This window comes from Eucyclogobius newberryi, unplaced genomic scaffold (assembly GCF_026437365.1).
Source record: "Eucyclogobius newberryi isolate DKJ021-1_F unplaced genomic scaffold, fEucNew1.0.hap1 SCAF_4, whole genome shotgun sequence".
In the NCBI taxonomy this organism is placed as follows: Eukaryota; Metazoa; Chordata; class Actinopteri; order Gobiiformes; family Gobiidae; genus Eucyclogobius; species Eucyclogobius newberryi.
This window is the reverse complement of record NW_027316056.1, coordinates 9,051,870-9,065,577: the sequence shown is the minus strand read 5'-3', so window position 1 is coordinate 9,065,577 and position 13,708 is coordinate 9,051,870. Positions and strand designations below refer to the sequence as shown.

General features: G+C 44.5%; 1 protein-coding gene across 1 annotated transcript; it reads left to right on the top strand.

Annotated features, from left to right (window-relative positions):
• The first annotated feature begins 213 nt into the window (after positions 1-213).
• Positions 214-11,256, top strand: LOC140377538 (homeobox protein Nkx-2.5-like). Its single transcript, XM_072462980.1, has 2 exons — positions 214-583; positions 10,623-11,256. Exons 1-2 carry the CDS (start codon positions 223-225, stop codon positions 11,195-11,197), a joined length of 936 nt encoding a protein of 311 aa, XP_072319081.1. The 5' UTR covers positions 214-222; the 3' UTR covers positions 11,198-11,256.
• The last annotated feature ends 2,452 nt before the right edge of the window (positions 11,257-13,708 follow it).

The window sequence follows — 13,708 nt, the reverse complement described above, 5'->3', positions numbered from 1 at the left end:
TAAGATGCATTTTTCAGCTCTTTTAGATTAATTGACCTGCTTATTTTTGTAAACATGTTTGCAGTTTAAGACCTTTTCAGGTCTTTTGGACACATTTGCTCACACATTTTAAATGTTTGGTACTTTTGTACAATGACCAACTGGACTGAGCTTTTTTAATCCGTTTGTCACCATTTGGACCGATTACATTTTTACTCTTACTTGCACTGTTTCTGGATCTTGATGACCAAACCGCTGTTGGACACGAGTTTCCTGTGGGACATGGAGGACGTGGGTCTGCAGAGCGCGTCCACGCCCTTCTCAGTCAAAGACATCCTCAAACTAGAGCAACAACAACAACAACAACAACAACAACAGCAGCAGCAGCAGAAGCAGAGATGTTTCCCCTGCGCGCCCCCGTTTCAGCCTCACGACGTGGACGCGCCCGAGGACAACCTGGCCTTCCTCAGCGCGCTCACGAGGGGTCACGGGGGCGAGCACGAGCAGCGGGATCTCTTCACGTCATCGGCGGCCACGGCGGCGGCGGCGGCGGGAACCGGGAGGAAAGAGGAGGCGCGCGGGGACATGGAGGAGCACGAGCCCGGTGAGTGACGGCGACGCGCGGGACAGAACAGACACGAGCCCCGGGTTTTTACAGATACAGGGCATTAAAAAGAAAGAAGTGAGTCTATTTTGCAACTATTGAACAGGATTTGAGATTCAAGTCGATCGCGTCCACGGCATTATTTATTTTAATTCATCAATTTATTCAAAACACTTAAGTAATGAGTAAGTTAAAGCCTGGTTATTGTGAAAATCAAAGTGTTTACGCATTAAAATGTCTGTCCAGATTATTTTTTTTCAAAGTCTCAATTTAAAAAAAAACAAAAACAGAATTATAAACTTATTATGTGATAATTACATATTTTAACAATTATAACAAATACCTTTCTTGTCATGATAAATGCAACTGGCCAGATTAAGTTTAACTCGCTGATACAGAACAAAACAGCAACTTTTTCTCATTCAACAATGTTAAAATATGAATATTTATTTTATTATTGTTGTAGTGACAGAGGGAGTTTTACTTAAACAGGGCCAGGACTTCAGACGCCTCACACTTTACGGTCATTTACTTTCAGAAAACACAATTATTGTATATTCTATAATGACCTTGTTCAATTAGTTTTTGTTTTCAAATGATTGATAAACCTGTGACATCTCCAGCCTCCAAACCTGTGAAACTCTTATAACTCAGACAGAAAAATGGCGTGAAAAGACCAAACATGACTGAGATGTTGCTCTTTTATTTGGTTTATTTCGGTTCTGACGAGACTCTTCTTACTTTACATTTTACTCGAAACCTTTTCATGTTTTAGGCATAAATAAGTAGTTTACAAGCAACTGCGACTTGTATTCGGATCTGAATCAGCCACACACGCGTGGAGTTTGGCAAAGTTTCATTTTAGTTTCATTCAGGTGTGTAACTCTTTCTGCGCCTGTGACGTCATGTTGTGAGACATTAAAACTCTCACAAAGAAAACGTTATGCGCAAAAAACAGTTTAAGTTTGACCCGGATGCAAATTTACCACAAACAAGACGCAAATGTTGAACAATGTGAGGCCTAAATGACTCAGCATCACCTTTATGATATTTAAATATGTCTGAGAATCGGGTTTTATGGTTTCAGTTCGGTCTGGATTGCGCCTTTAAAACGCCAAAAACTGAGCAGAAATGTTCAGCTTTTGGCGCAAACTGTCTCCATCTTAATAAAGGACATTTGAACATCTTTAGAAACAATGAAGCAGATTTAGTTTAGGTCCAGTTGTACCAGAATGTGCACCAGACGCATTTTCTTCACCGATGCTTGATGGAATAACATGATTTCACTCGTTTCCGCGCGTCAGAACCAAACGCACCAAATGGATTGAGGATCAGGCAGTAATTAATTGTACATTTTTTAGAGCCAAGTAGTACATACAAATGGTACAAAAAATAGCAGATTAAATAAAAAATAAAAAAACACAATTCAATGCCAGATTTTACGTTGAAATTGTTCCTGCGCATTTTTCCTGTATTTACTTGCACATTTCAAACTGACCACAACGGAACCTTTTTCTACACATCAAACTGAGTTGCATCAATTAAGAACAAGTGCGTAAATTGGATGAAAAAATAAAATAAAATGAAAATAAAATGAAAATAGAGAACGAGGAAGATTTCAACGCAAAATAAGCGGCTTTTAAAAGACTTTAACGCACGGAGACTATTTGGTTTAATTGGGTTTAACTTGAGAACAAACTATAAAATTGTGAAAAAGAGATCGATCTAAAAATGAAAACGGTGTTAAAGATGTGACCAAACTAGATTTGACAAAACTGAGGCTTAATCCAATCAAACTAAAGCCTTTCCCTTCATTGTAAATCACGTGAAAAGCGCAGTAATTCTACATCATTATGGACAATTACGGACTCTTTATGAATCCAACACAAAGACATGATTAGTATGTGATGACTGATGATGAGACTTGATGATTTAATGCGTTTGGAAATAACCACGAATTACAACACGATTAGTTTGATTGTGAATAGAAAAAATAAACCTAAAAAAATCTACGTCTTGAAATGAATTGACTGCGTGTTTCCTCCAGATAAAAGTTGTTTTAATAAACCTCTGTCCATTATACATTCTTTATTATTTATTTCAGTTGGGTAAGTTAAAAGAATGGATAAAAGATGATCATTAAAATTAAGTTAAAGAAGCGGGAGAAAATTGCATAATTTATAACGTTTGGAGTTTTAAATAGAGTGAATATAATGGGTAAAGTGGTCACTATTTTTAATATTTTCTTTTGACGGAAAAAAATAAAATAAAAAGAAGCAGCAGCTGGAATAAAAACAACAACATTTTATTACAAAGCGGGAGAAACAATTATGAAATGAACAAAATGGAACACAACATTCAACACATAATTAAAAATAGACCGTGGCATTTCTAATTTTAACATTTTAGGGAATATTAAAACAAAATAAAAATAAACCGTAAAGTTACCAAACACTTTGACTAAATATGCGCAACGAAGGTTCTTTTTGAAACGCAAATCAAATAAATGTTTAACAATAAATCCAAATGAAACTCCAGTTCTCTTCTTCAGTTTTAATGACGAAACACGTGACACAGTTTTCACGCAACAACATGTTCTTCTTTTGAGGAATTTGCATGAATCAAACTATCGCGTCATCAAGAACATTTATGCACAAGAGAAACTAAAGTGCGCACAAGAGAAACTAAAGTGCGCACAAGAGAAACTAAAGTGCGCAGAAGAGAAACTAAAGTGCGCACAAGAGAAACTAAAGTGCGCAGAAGAGAAACTAAAGTGCGCAGAAGAGAAACTAAAGTGCGCACAAGAGAAACTAAAGTGCGCAGAAGAGAAACTAAAGTGCGCACAAGAGAAACTAAAGTGCGCACAAGAGAAACTAAAGTGCGCAGAAGAGAAACTAAAGTGCGCACAAGAGAAACTAAAGTGCGCATAATGGAGTCACGTTACGACCTCAATAAAGACGCGGTCGTTAACTGCGCCATAAATCTGTCTCATTGGTTTAACTGAGCCTAAACTGTGAGTTTAAGGACTTTTATTGACTTTATATCACTTCAATTTGATTTGTCAAGTATTCTACAAACACAACACGGACACGTGCCAAAGAAAAGGTTTAACTCCAGACTTAGAAGAGCAAAACACTTTTAGTCGGACTTGGAGCTAAGACAGAAGTATTAGTTTGTTTAAGTCCGGAGTGATTTAAAGAGCACGTGTCAGACGCAGGTGATTGAAGGCGGGGACACGCGCGCGGTGGCGCCAGTGAAGAGCGCGAGACAAAAGCGCGTCTGAGCCCGGACCACGTGACCAAACACAACATGGGACTCTAGATCAACATCTCACACTGAAACAGAGGAACAAGTGGCAACATATTAAAACCCTGAGACACAGTGCACACAAAAAGAAACTAAAGCATTGTCAAGTTGTAGAAAAGGTTCAGTTGTATCATCTGGACTCTGGACTTTAGAAAAAACAAAACGTTTCCAAAAGTCATTGATGAGAGTCCAGATGATGTATCATCTACAACTGAACCTGTTACAGTGGAACACTCCTGGACCAATGAGGGACGTCACCCACATATTGTCCAGCTGTGAATCTCTTTATGGCCCAATGTGACTCTCCAATGTGACACACAAGGTATTGACATCAGGAGTAACACAGTAACACAGTAACAGTGACACAGTGACACAGTGACACAGTAACACAGTAACAGTAACACAGTGACACAGTAACACACAGACACAGTGACACAGCGACACAGTAACACAGTAACACACAGACACAGTAACACAGTAACACAGTAACACATTGACACAGTGACACAGTGACACAGTGACACAGTGACACAGTAACACAGTAACACAGTAACACAGTAACACATTGACACAGTGACACAGTGACACAGTGACACAGTGACACAGTGACACAGTAACACAGTAACACAGTAACACAGTAACACATTGACACAGTGACACAGTAACACAGTAACAGTGACACAGTAACACATTGACACAGTGACACAGTGACACAGCGACACAGTGACACAGCGACACAGTAACACACAGACACAGTAACACAGTGACACAGTGACACAGTGACACAGTAACATAGTAACAGAGTAACAGTGACACAGTGACACAGTGACACAGTGACACAGTGACACAGTAACACAGTAACAGTGACACAGTGACACAGTAACAGTGACACAGTGACACAGTGACACAGTGACACAGTGACACAGTAACACACAGACACAGTAACACAGTGACACAGTGACACAGTGACACAGTAACATAGTAACACAGTAACAGTGACACAGTGACACAGTGACACAGTGACACAGTGACACAGTAACAGTGACACAGTGACACAGTGACACAGTGACACAGTAACACAGTAACACAGTGACACAGTGACACAGTAACACAGTAACACAGTAACAGTGACACAGTGACACAGTAACACAGTAACACAGTAACACAGTAACAGTGACACAGTGACACAGTGACATAGTGACACAGTAACACAGTAACACAGTGACACAGTGACACAGTGACACAGTGACACAGAAACACAGTAACACAGTAACACAGTAACAGTGACACAGTGACACAGTGACACAGTAACACAGTAACACAGTGACACAGTGACACAGTAACACAGTAACAGTGACACAGTGACACAGTGACACAGTAACACAGTAACACAGTAACACAGTAACAGTGACACAGTGACACAGTAACACAGTAACACAGTAACAGTGACACAGTGACACATTAACACAGTAACACAGTAACACAGTAACACAGTAACAGTAACACAGTGACACAGTGACACAGTAACACAGTAACAGTAACACAGTGACACATTAACACAGTAACACAGTAACACAGTAACACAGTAACAGTAACACAGTGACACAGTAACACAGTGACACAGTAACACAGTAACACAGTAACACAGTAACACAGTAACACAGTAACACAGTAACAGTAACACAGTGACACAGTGACACAGTAACAGTAACACAGTGACACAGTGACACAGTAACACAGTGACCCAGTAACACAGTAACACAGTAACACAGTAACACAGTAACACAGTAACAGTGACACAGTGACACAGTGACACAGTGACACAGTGACACAGTGACAGTAACACAGTGACACAGTAACACACAGACACAGTAACACAGTAACACAGTAACACAGTAACACATTGACACAGTGACACAGTGACACAGCGACACAGCGACACAGCGACACAGTGACACAGTAACACAGTAACAGTGACACAGTAACACATTGACACAGTGACACAGTGACACAGTGACACAGTAACACAGTAACACAGTAACACATTGACACAGTGACACAGTGACACAGTAACACAGTAACACAGTAACACAGTAACACATTGACACAGTGACACAGTGACACAGCGACACAGCGACACAGCGACACAGTGACACAGTAACACAGTAACAGTGACACAGTAACACATTGACACAGTGACACAGTGACACAGCGACACAGTGACACAGTGACACAGTGACACAGTGACACAGTAACACAATGACACACAGACACAACACAGTGACACAGTGACACAGTGACACAGTAACACAGTGACACAGTGACACAGTGACACAGTGACACAGTGACACAGTGACACAGTAACACAGTGACACAGTGACACAGTGACACAGTGACACAGTGACACAGTGACAGAGTAACACAGTAACACAGTAACACAGTGACACAGTGACACAGTGACACAGTAACACAATGACACACAGACACAACACAGTGACACAGTGACACAGTAACACAGTGACAGAGTAACACAGTAACACAGTAACACAGTAACACAGTGACACAGTGACACCGTGACACAGTGACACAGTGACACAGCGACACAGTGACACAGTGACACAGTAACACAATGACACACAGACACAACACAGTGACACAGTGACACAGTAACACAGTGACACAGTAACACAGTAACACAGTAACACAGTGACACAGTGACACAGCGACACAGCGACACAGCGACACAGCGACACAGCGACACAGTAACACAGTAACACAGTGACACAGTAACACAGTGACAAACAGACACAACACAGTGACACAGTGACACAGTAACACAGTGACACAGTGACACAGTAACACACAGACACAACACAGTAACACAGTAACACAGTACCACAGTGACACAGTGACACAGTGACACAGTGACACAGTAACCCACAGACACAACACAGTGACACAGTGACACAGTAACACAGTGACACAGTAACACAGTGACACACAGACACAACACAGTAACACAGTAACACAGTGACACAGTGACACAGTAACACACAGACACAACACAGTGACACAGTGACACAGTAACACAGTGACACACAGACACAACACAGTGACACAGTAACACAGTAACACAGTGACACAGTCACACAGTGACACAGTGACACAGCGACACAGCGACACAGCGACACAGTGACACAGTGACACAGTAACACAATGACACACAGACACAACACAGTGACACAGTGACACAGTGACACAGTGACACAGTGACACAGTGACACAGTAACACAGTGACACAGTGACACAGTAACACATTGACACAGTAACACAGTGACACAGTGACACAGTGACACAGTAACACAATGACACACAGACACAACACAGTGACACAGTGACACAGTAACACAGTGACAGAGTAACACAGTAACACAGTGACACAGTGACACCGTGACACAGTAACACCGTGACACAGTGACACAGTAACACAATGACACACAGACACAACACAGTGACACAGTGACACAGTAACACAGTGACACAGTAACACAGTAACACAGTGACACAGTGACACAGTGACACAGTGACACAGTGACACAGCGACACAGCGACACAGTAACACAGTAACACAGTAACACAGTGACACAGTAACACAGTGACACACAGACACAACACAGTGACACAGTGACACAGTAACACAGTGACACAGTGACACAGTAACACAGTGACACACAGACACAACACAGTGACACAGTGACACAGCGACACAGCGACACAGCGACACAGTGACACAGTGACACACAGACACAACACAGCGACACAGCGACACAGTAACACAGTAACACAGTAACACAGTGACACAGTGACACAGCGACACAGCGACACAGCGACACAGCGACACAGTAACACAGTAACACAGTAACACAGTGACACAGTAACACAGTGACACACAGACACAACACAGTGACACAGTGACACAGTGACACAGTAACACAGTGACACAGTGACACAGTGACACAGCAACACAGCGACACAGCGACACAGCGACACAGTAACACAGTAACACAGTAACACAGTAACACAGTAACACAGTGACACAGCGACACAGCGACACAGCGACACAGCGACACAGTAACACAGTAACACAGTGACACAGTAACACAGTGACACACAGACACAACACAGTGACACAGTAACACAGTGACACAGTGACACAGTGACACAGCAACACAGCGACACAGTAACACAGTAACACAGTAACACAGTGACACAGTAACACAGTGACACACAGACACAACACAGTGACACAGTGACACAGTAACACAGTGACACAGTAACACAGTGACACACAGACACAACACAGTAACACAGTAACACAGTAACACAGTGACACAGTGACACAGTGACACAGCGACACAGCGACACAGCGACACAGCGACACAGTAACACAGTGACACAGTGACACAGTAACACAGTAACACAGTGACACAGCGACACAGCGACACAGCGACACAGCGACACAGTAACACAGTAACACAGTAACACAGTGACACAGTAACACAGTGACACACAGACACAACACAGTGACACAGTGACACAGTGACACAGTGACACAGTAACACAGTGACACAGTGACACAGTAACACAGTGACACACAGACACAACACAGTGACACAGTGACACAGCGACACAGTGACACAGTGACACAGTGACACACAGACACAACACATTGACACAGTAACACAGTGACACAGTGACACAGTGACACAGTAACACAGTAACACAGTGACACAGTGACACAGTGACACAGTGACACAGTGACACAGTAACACCGTGACACAGTGACACAGTAACACCGTGACACAGTGACACAGTAACACAATGACACACAGACACAACACAGTGACACAGTGACACAGTGACACAGTGACACAGTGACACAGTAACGCAGTGACACAGTGACACAGTGACACAGTGACACAGTGACACAGCGACACAGCGACACAGCGACACAGTAACACAGTAACACAGTAACACAGTGACACAGTAACACAGTGACACACAGACACAACACAGTGACACAGTGACACAGTGACACAGTGACACAGTGACACAGTAACACAGTGACACAGTGACACAGTAACACAGTGACACACAGACACAACACAGTGACACAGTGACACAGTAACACAGTGACACAGTGACACAGTGACACACAGACACAACACAGCGACACAGCGACACAGTAACACAGTAACACAGTGACACAGTGACACAGTAACACAGTGACACACAGACACAACACAGTGACACATTGACACAGTAACACAGTGACACAGTGACACAGTGACACACAGACACAACACAGCGACACAGCGACACAGTAACACAGTAACACAGTGACACAGTGACACAGCGACACAGCGACACAGCGACACAGCGACACAGCAACACAGTAACACAGTAACACAGTAACACAGTGACACAGTAACACAGTAACACAGTAACACAGTGACACAGTAACACACAGACACAACACAGTAACACAGTAACACAGTGACACAGTGACACAGTGACACAGTAACACAGTAACACAGTGACACAGTGACACAGTGACACAGTAACACAGTAACACACAGACACAACACAGTGACACAGTGACACAGTAACACAGTGACACACAGACACAACACAGTGACACAGTGACACAGTGACACAGTGCCACACAGACACAACACAGTAACACAGTAACACAGTAACACAGTAACACAGTGACACAGTGACACAGCGACACAGTGACACACAGACACAACACAGTGACACACAGACACAACACAGTGACACAGTGACACAGTAACACAGTAACACAGTAACACAGTAACACAGTGACACAGTAACACACAGACACAACACAGTAACACAGTAACACAGTGACACAGTGACACAGTGACACAGTGACACAGTAACACAGTAACACAGTGACACAGTGACACAGTGACACAGTAACACAGTAACACACAGACACAACACAGTGACACAGTGACACAGTAACACAGTGACACACAGACACAACACAGTGACACAGTGACACAGTGACACAGTGACACAGTGCCACACAGACACAACACAGTAACACAGTAACACAGTAACACAGTGACACAGTGACACAGCGACACAGTGACACACAGACACAACACAGTGACACAGTGACACAGTAACACAGTAACACAGTAACACAGTAACACAGTGACACAGTGCCACACAGACACAACACAGTAACACAGTAACACAGTAACACAGTGACACAGTCACACAGCGACACAGTAACACAGTGACACAGTGCCACACAGACACAACACAGTAACACAGTAACACAGTAACACAGTGACACAGTCACACAGCGACACAGTAACACAGTAACACAGTAACACAGTAACACAGTGACACAGTGCCACACAGACACAACACAGTAACACAGTAACACAGTAACACAGTAACACAGTGACACAGTGCCACACAGACACAACACAGTAACACAGTAACACAGTAACACAGTGACACAGTCACACAGCGACACAGCGACACAGTGACACAGGGGCAGGTTTGTCCTTTAGGAAACTTAGTCCACAAAAGATAGAAACTCTTTTCTAGTTTGACATGTTGTTACATGTTGTTGTTACATGTTGTTGTTACATGTTGTTACATGTTGTTGTTGTTGTTGTTGTGTTTGCAGAGGGCCTCGCGCTGCTGAGAGAGGACACGTCAGAGAGCGCGCTCGCTGTCGCGGAGCAGCGCGCGCCTAAAGCGCGCAGCAGGCGGAGGCCGCGCGTGCTCTTCTCTCAGGCGCAGGTGCTGGAGCTCGAGCGCCGCTTCAAACAGCAGCGGTATCTGTCCGCTCCGGAGCGCGAGGCGCTCGCGGCGTCGCTGCGTCTCACGTCAAACCAGGTCAAGATCTGGTTCCAGAACCGGCGCTACAAGTGCAAGAGGCAGCGCCAGGACCGCACTCTGGAGCACGCGCCGCCTCCGCCGCGCCGCGTGGCGGTGCCGGTGCTCGTGCGTGACGGAAAACCGTGCATCGGAGGCGCGCAGAGCTACGCGGGCCCCGGGTACGCGCCCGGATACAGCTACAGCGGCTACGGCGCGTACTCGTACAGCGCGCCCGCGTGCGCGAGCAACTACAGCTGCACCTACAGCGGACTGCACGCGCTGCCGCCAAACCACGCCTCCTTCACGAGCGCCAACCTGGGATCCGCGCAGGCGCAGACGCAGGGTCCTATTAGCGCGTGCCAGGGCATCCGTGCGTGGTAACGCACAGACAAACAAACAAACAAACAAACAAGTCTAAACTGGATCAACCTGGACTTGAACCGGACTCTGGGTCAAAGCTCCACGTGAGACCAAGGCCTTGGAGGAGTCTGGACTCTAGTCTGGACTCTAGTCTGGACTCTAGTCTGGACTCAGGACTCTAGTCTGGACTCTAGTCTGGACTCTAGTCTGGACTCAGGACTCTAGTCTGGACTCTAGTCTGGACTCTAGTCTGGACTCTAGTCTGGACTCAGGACTCTAGTCTGGACTCTAGTCTGGACTCTAGTCTGGACTCAGGACTCTAGTCTGGACTCTAGTCTGGACTCTAGTCTGGACTCTAGTCTGGACTCAGGACTCTAGTCTGGACTCAGGACTCTAGTCTGGACTCTAGTCTGGACTCTAGTCTGGACTCAGGACTCTAGTCTGGACTCAGGACTCTAGTCTGGACTCTAGTCTGGACTCTAGTCTGGACTCAGGACTCTAGTCTGGACTCAGGACTCTAGTCTGGACTCTAGTCTGGACTCTAGTCTGGACTCAGGACTCTAGTCTGGACTCAGGACTCTAGTCTGGACTCTAGTCTGGACTCTAGTCTGGACTCAGGACTCTAGTCTGGACTCTAGTCTGGACTCTAGTCTGGACTCAGGACTCTAGTCTGGACTCAGGACTCTAGTCTGGACTCTAGTCTGGACTCTAGTCTGGACTCTAGTCTGGACTCAGGACTCTAGTCTGGACTCTAGTCTGGACTCTAGTCTGGACTCAGGACTCTAGTCTGGACTCAGGACTCTAGTCTGGACTCAGGACTCTGGATTTAAACCCATGACCTGCTTTAGCTCGAGTTTATGTTGAAACAAACACAGATCAGAACCTGATACATATTACATATATTTCAAGTGCTATTGAAGTTTTCATGTGGACTTGCTTTGGCCTAAATATTTGCACACGCCTTTAGAATTTGTTGCTATTGAAAGTAAAAATTAGCTCAATTTTGAATACAAAAATAAACATGTTATAAAGACTGTCCCGCAGTTTGCACTGATATTGTGGAATGGGCATAAGTAAATAGACTTAATCACGTGCAGATTATGACATTGTCGCGCGGGGCAAACGGCCCTGGACTCGGCTCTTGTTACAAAACCCTTCACTGCAGCTGCACGCGGGGCCTGAGAGACCTGCTGTTCCTAAACGTGGGCTCGGGTCTTTGGTCCATGTGACGCTTTTGTCCCGCTGCCAGGGGCCACAATGAGGCGCGCTCTGTCCCACGGAGGCGGCCCCGGGAGCGCGCGCGCGGCACAAAGGCGCACAGACCCCGCGAGATTGACGTCCTAATATTCCCCATTAAGAGAGACATGGAGGCTCGCGCAGCAAAAATGTGCGCGTTTTTGTTCCCGCCGCGGAGCCTGTGGAGCGCGCGGGCAGCGGGGGCTCGTGCAGAGGACAAGGCCCGTCAATGGCGACAAGTTTCCGCTTTTGTTTCCGGAACGAGCGGGAGGAGGGGGCCTTTCTTCCTGCCAAGAGGGTCATTCACCTCGCGCCTGGACACAAAGCGCGCGCTGCGCTGCCTCTGACGCACAGGTCAGAGCGGAACTGCCCAGAGCTGGACCCGATCTGGAGGTTTGCTTTAAAATAATATTAGTCAAGTACAAGTACAAGAGTTAAATCAACAAAAATATGCTTCAAAGAATTTAGAGTTAGGCTTTTTAATGAAGATGTGAGCACTTTGTCTTCATTTAGGCCTTGGATCTGATAAAAGGGAATTATCAAGGTATTTAAAACATAAAGGGAAAGCTACAACCCACGTTTGTCCAGTCAAATCAACGATTCAGGGAGTGTCCAAACCCACATTAACAACAACAAAAAAGAATAGAAAAAAATCACACAATTTTAGAGTTTATTATTATGTTTATTAGAGTTTATTGTCTTTTAATCCATTTCAGTCCATTTTTTCCACTGCATCTTCACTCCTCCTTACATTTACCATGGATCTATGGGTGATCTTTGAAATCTGATGTTGTTTACACATATTGTAAATCAGAATCAGCATTTGTAATGTTTGTGCTCCAAAGATTTAGGAAAATAATCTCACTATTGACTGTTGGCACTGGCAGAATGCGGATATGGAGCAAAAAAATAAAATCATTTAGGCCTAATCCTATTTCTGTCATTACATAATCTTTACAAATATTCAAATCCAAGCACAAAACCTGCATATTTTTAATGGAAATTTCACCAGCCACATTTCAAGCAGACTAATAGTTTCTCATTCTAATGGAGCGTTCAATCATCATCATCTCATTATAAGGACCACGCAACCAGGTCTGCAGAGCGATGGCTGGGAGACTCAGTGTGGGGGATCCAATCCGGGAGTTCCACACTCAAGCGGTGACTGAGGCTTCTGGGTAATAGAGGTGTGGTCAGAGGACTTTTTGTCTATAAACAAGGCAAAATGCAAGTTCATGATTTCTAGTGTTCATCACTTCCTTGGATATGACTTTGCCTGAATGTTCCACATATAAA

Bases quoted from the DNA above. Each gene is read 5' to 3' on its own strand.
- LOC140377538 (XM_072462980.1), top strand. From the start codon at position 223: ATGACCAAACCGCTGTTGGACACGAGTTTCCTGTGGGACATGGAGGAC. The intron at 584-10,622 runs GTGAGTGACGGC...TTGTGTTTGCAG, and splicing joins CATGGAGGAGCACGAGCCCG to AGGGCCTCGCGCTGCTGAGA.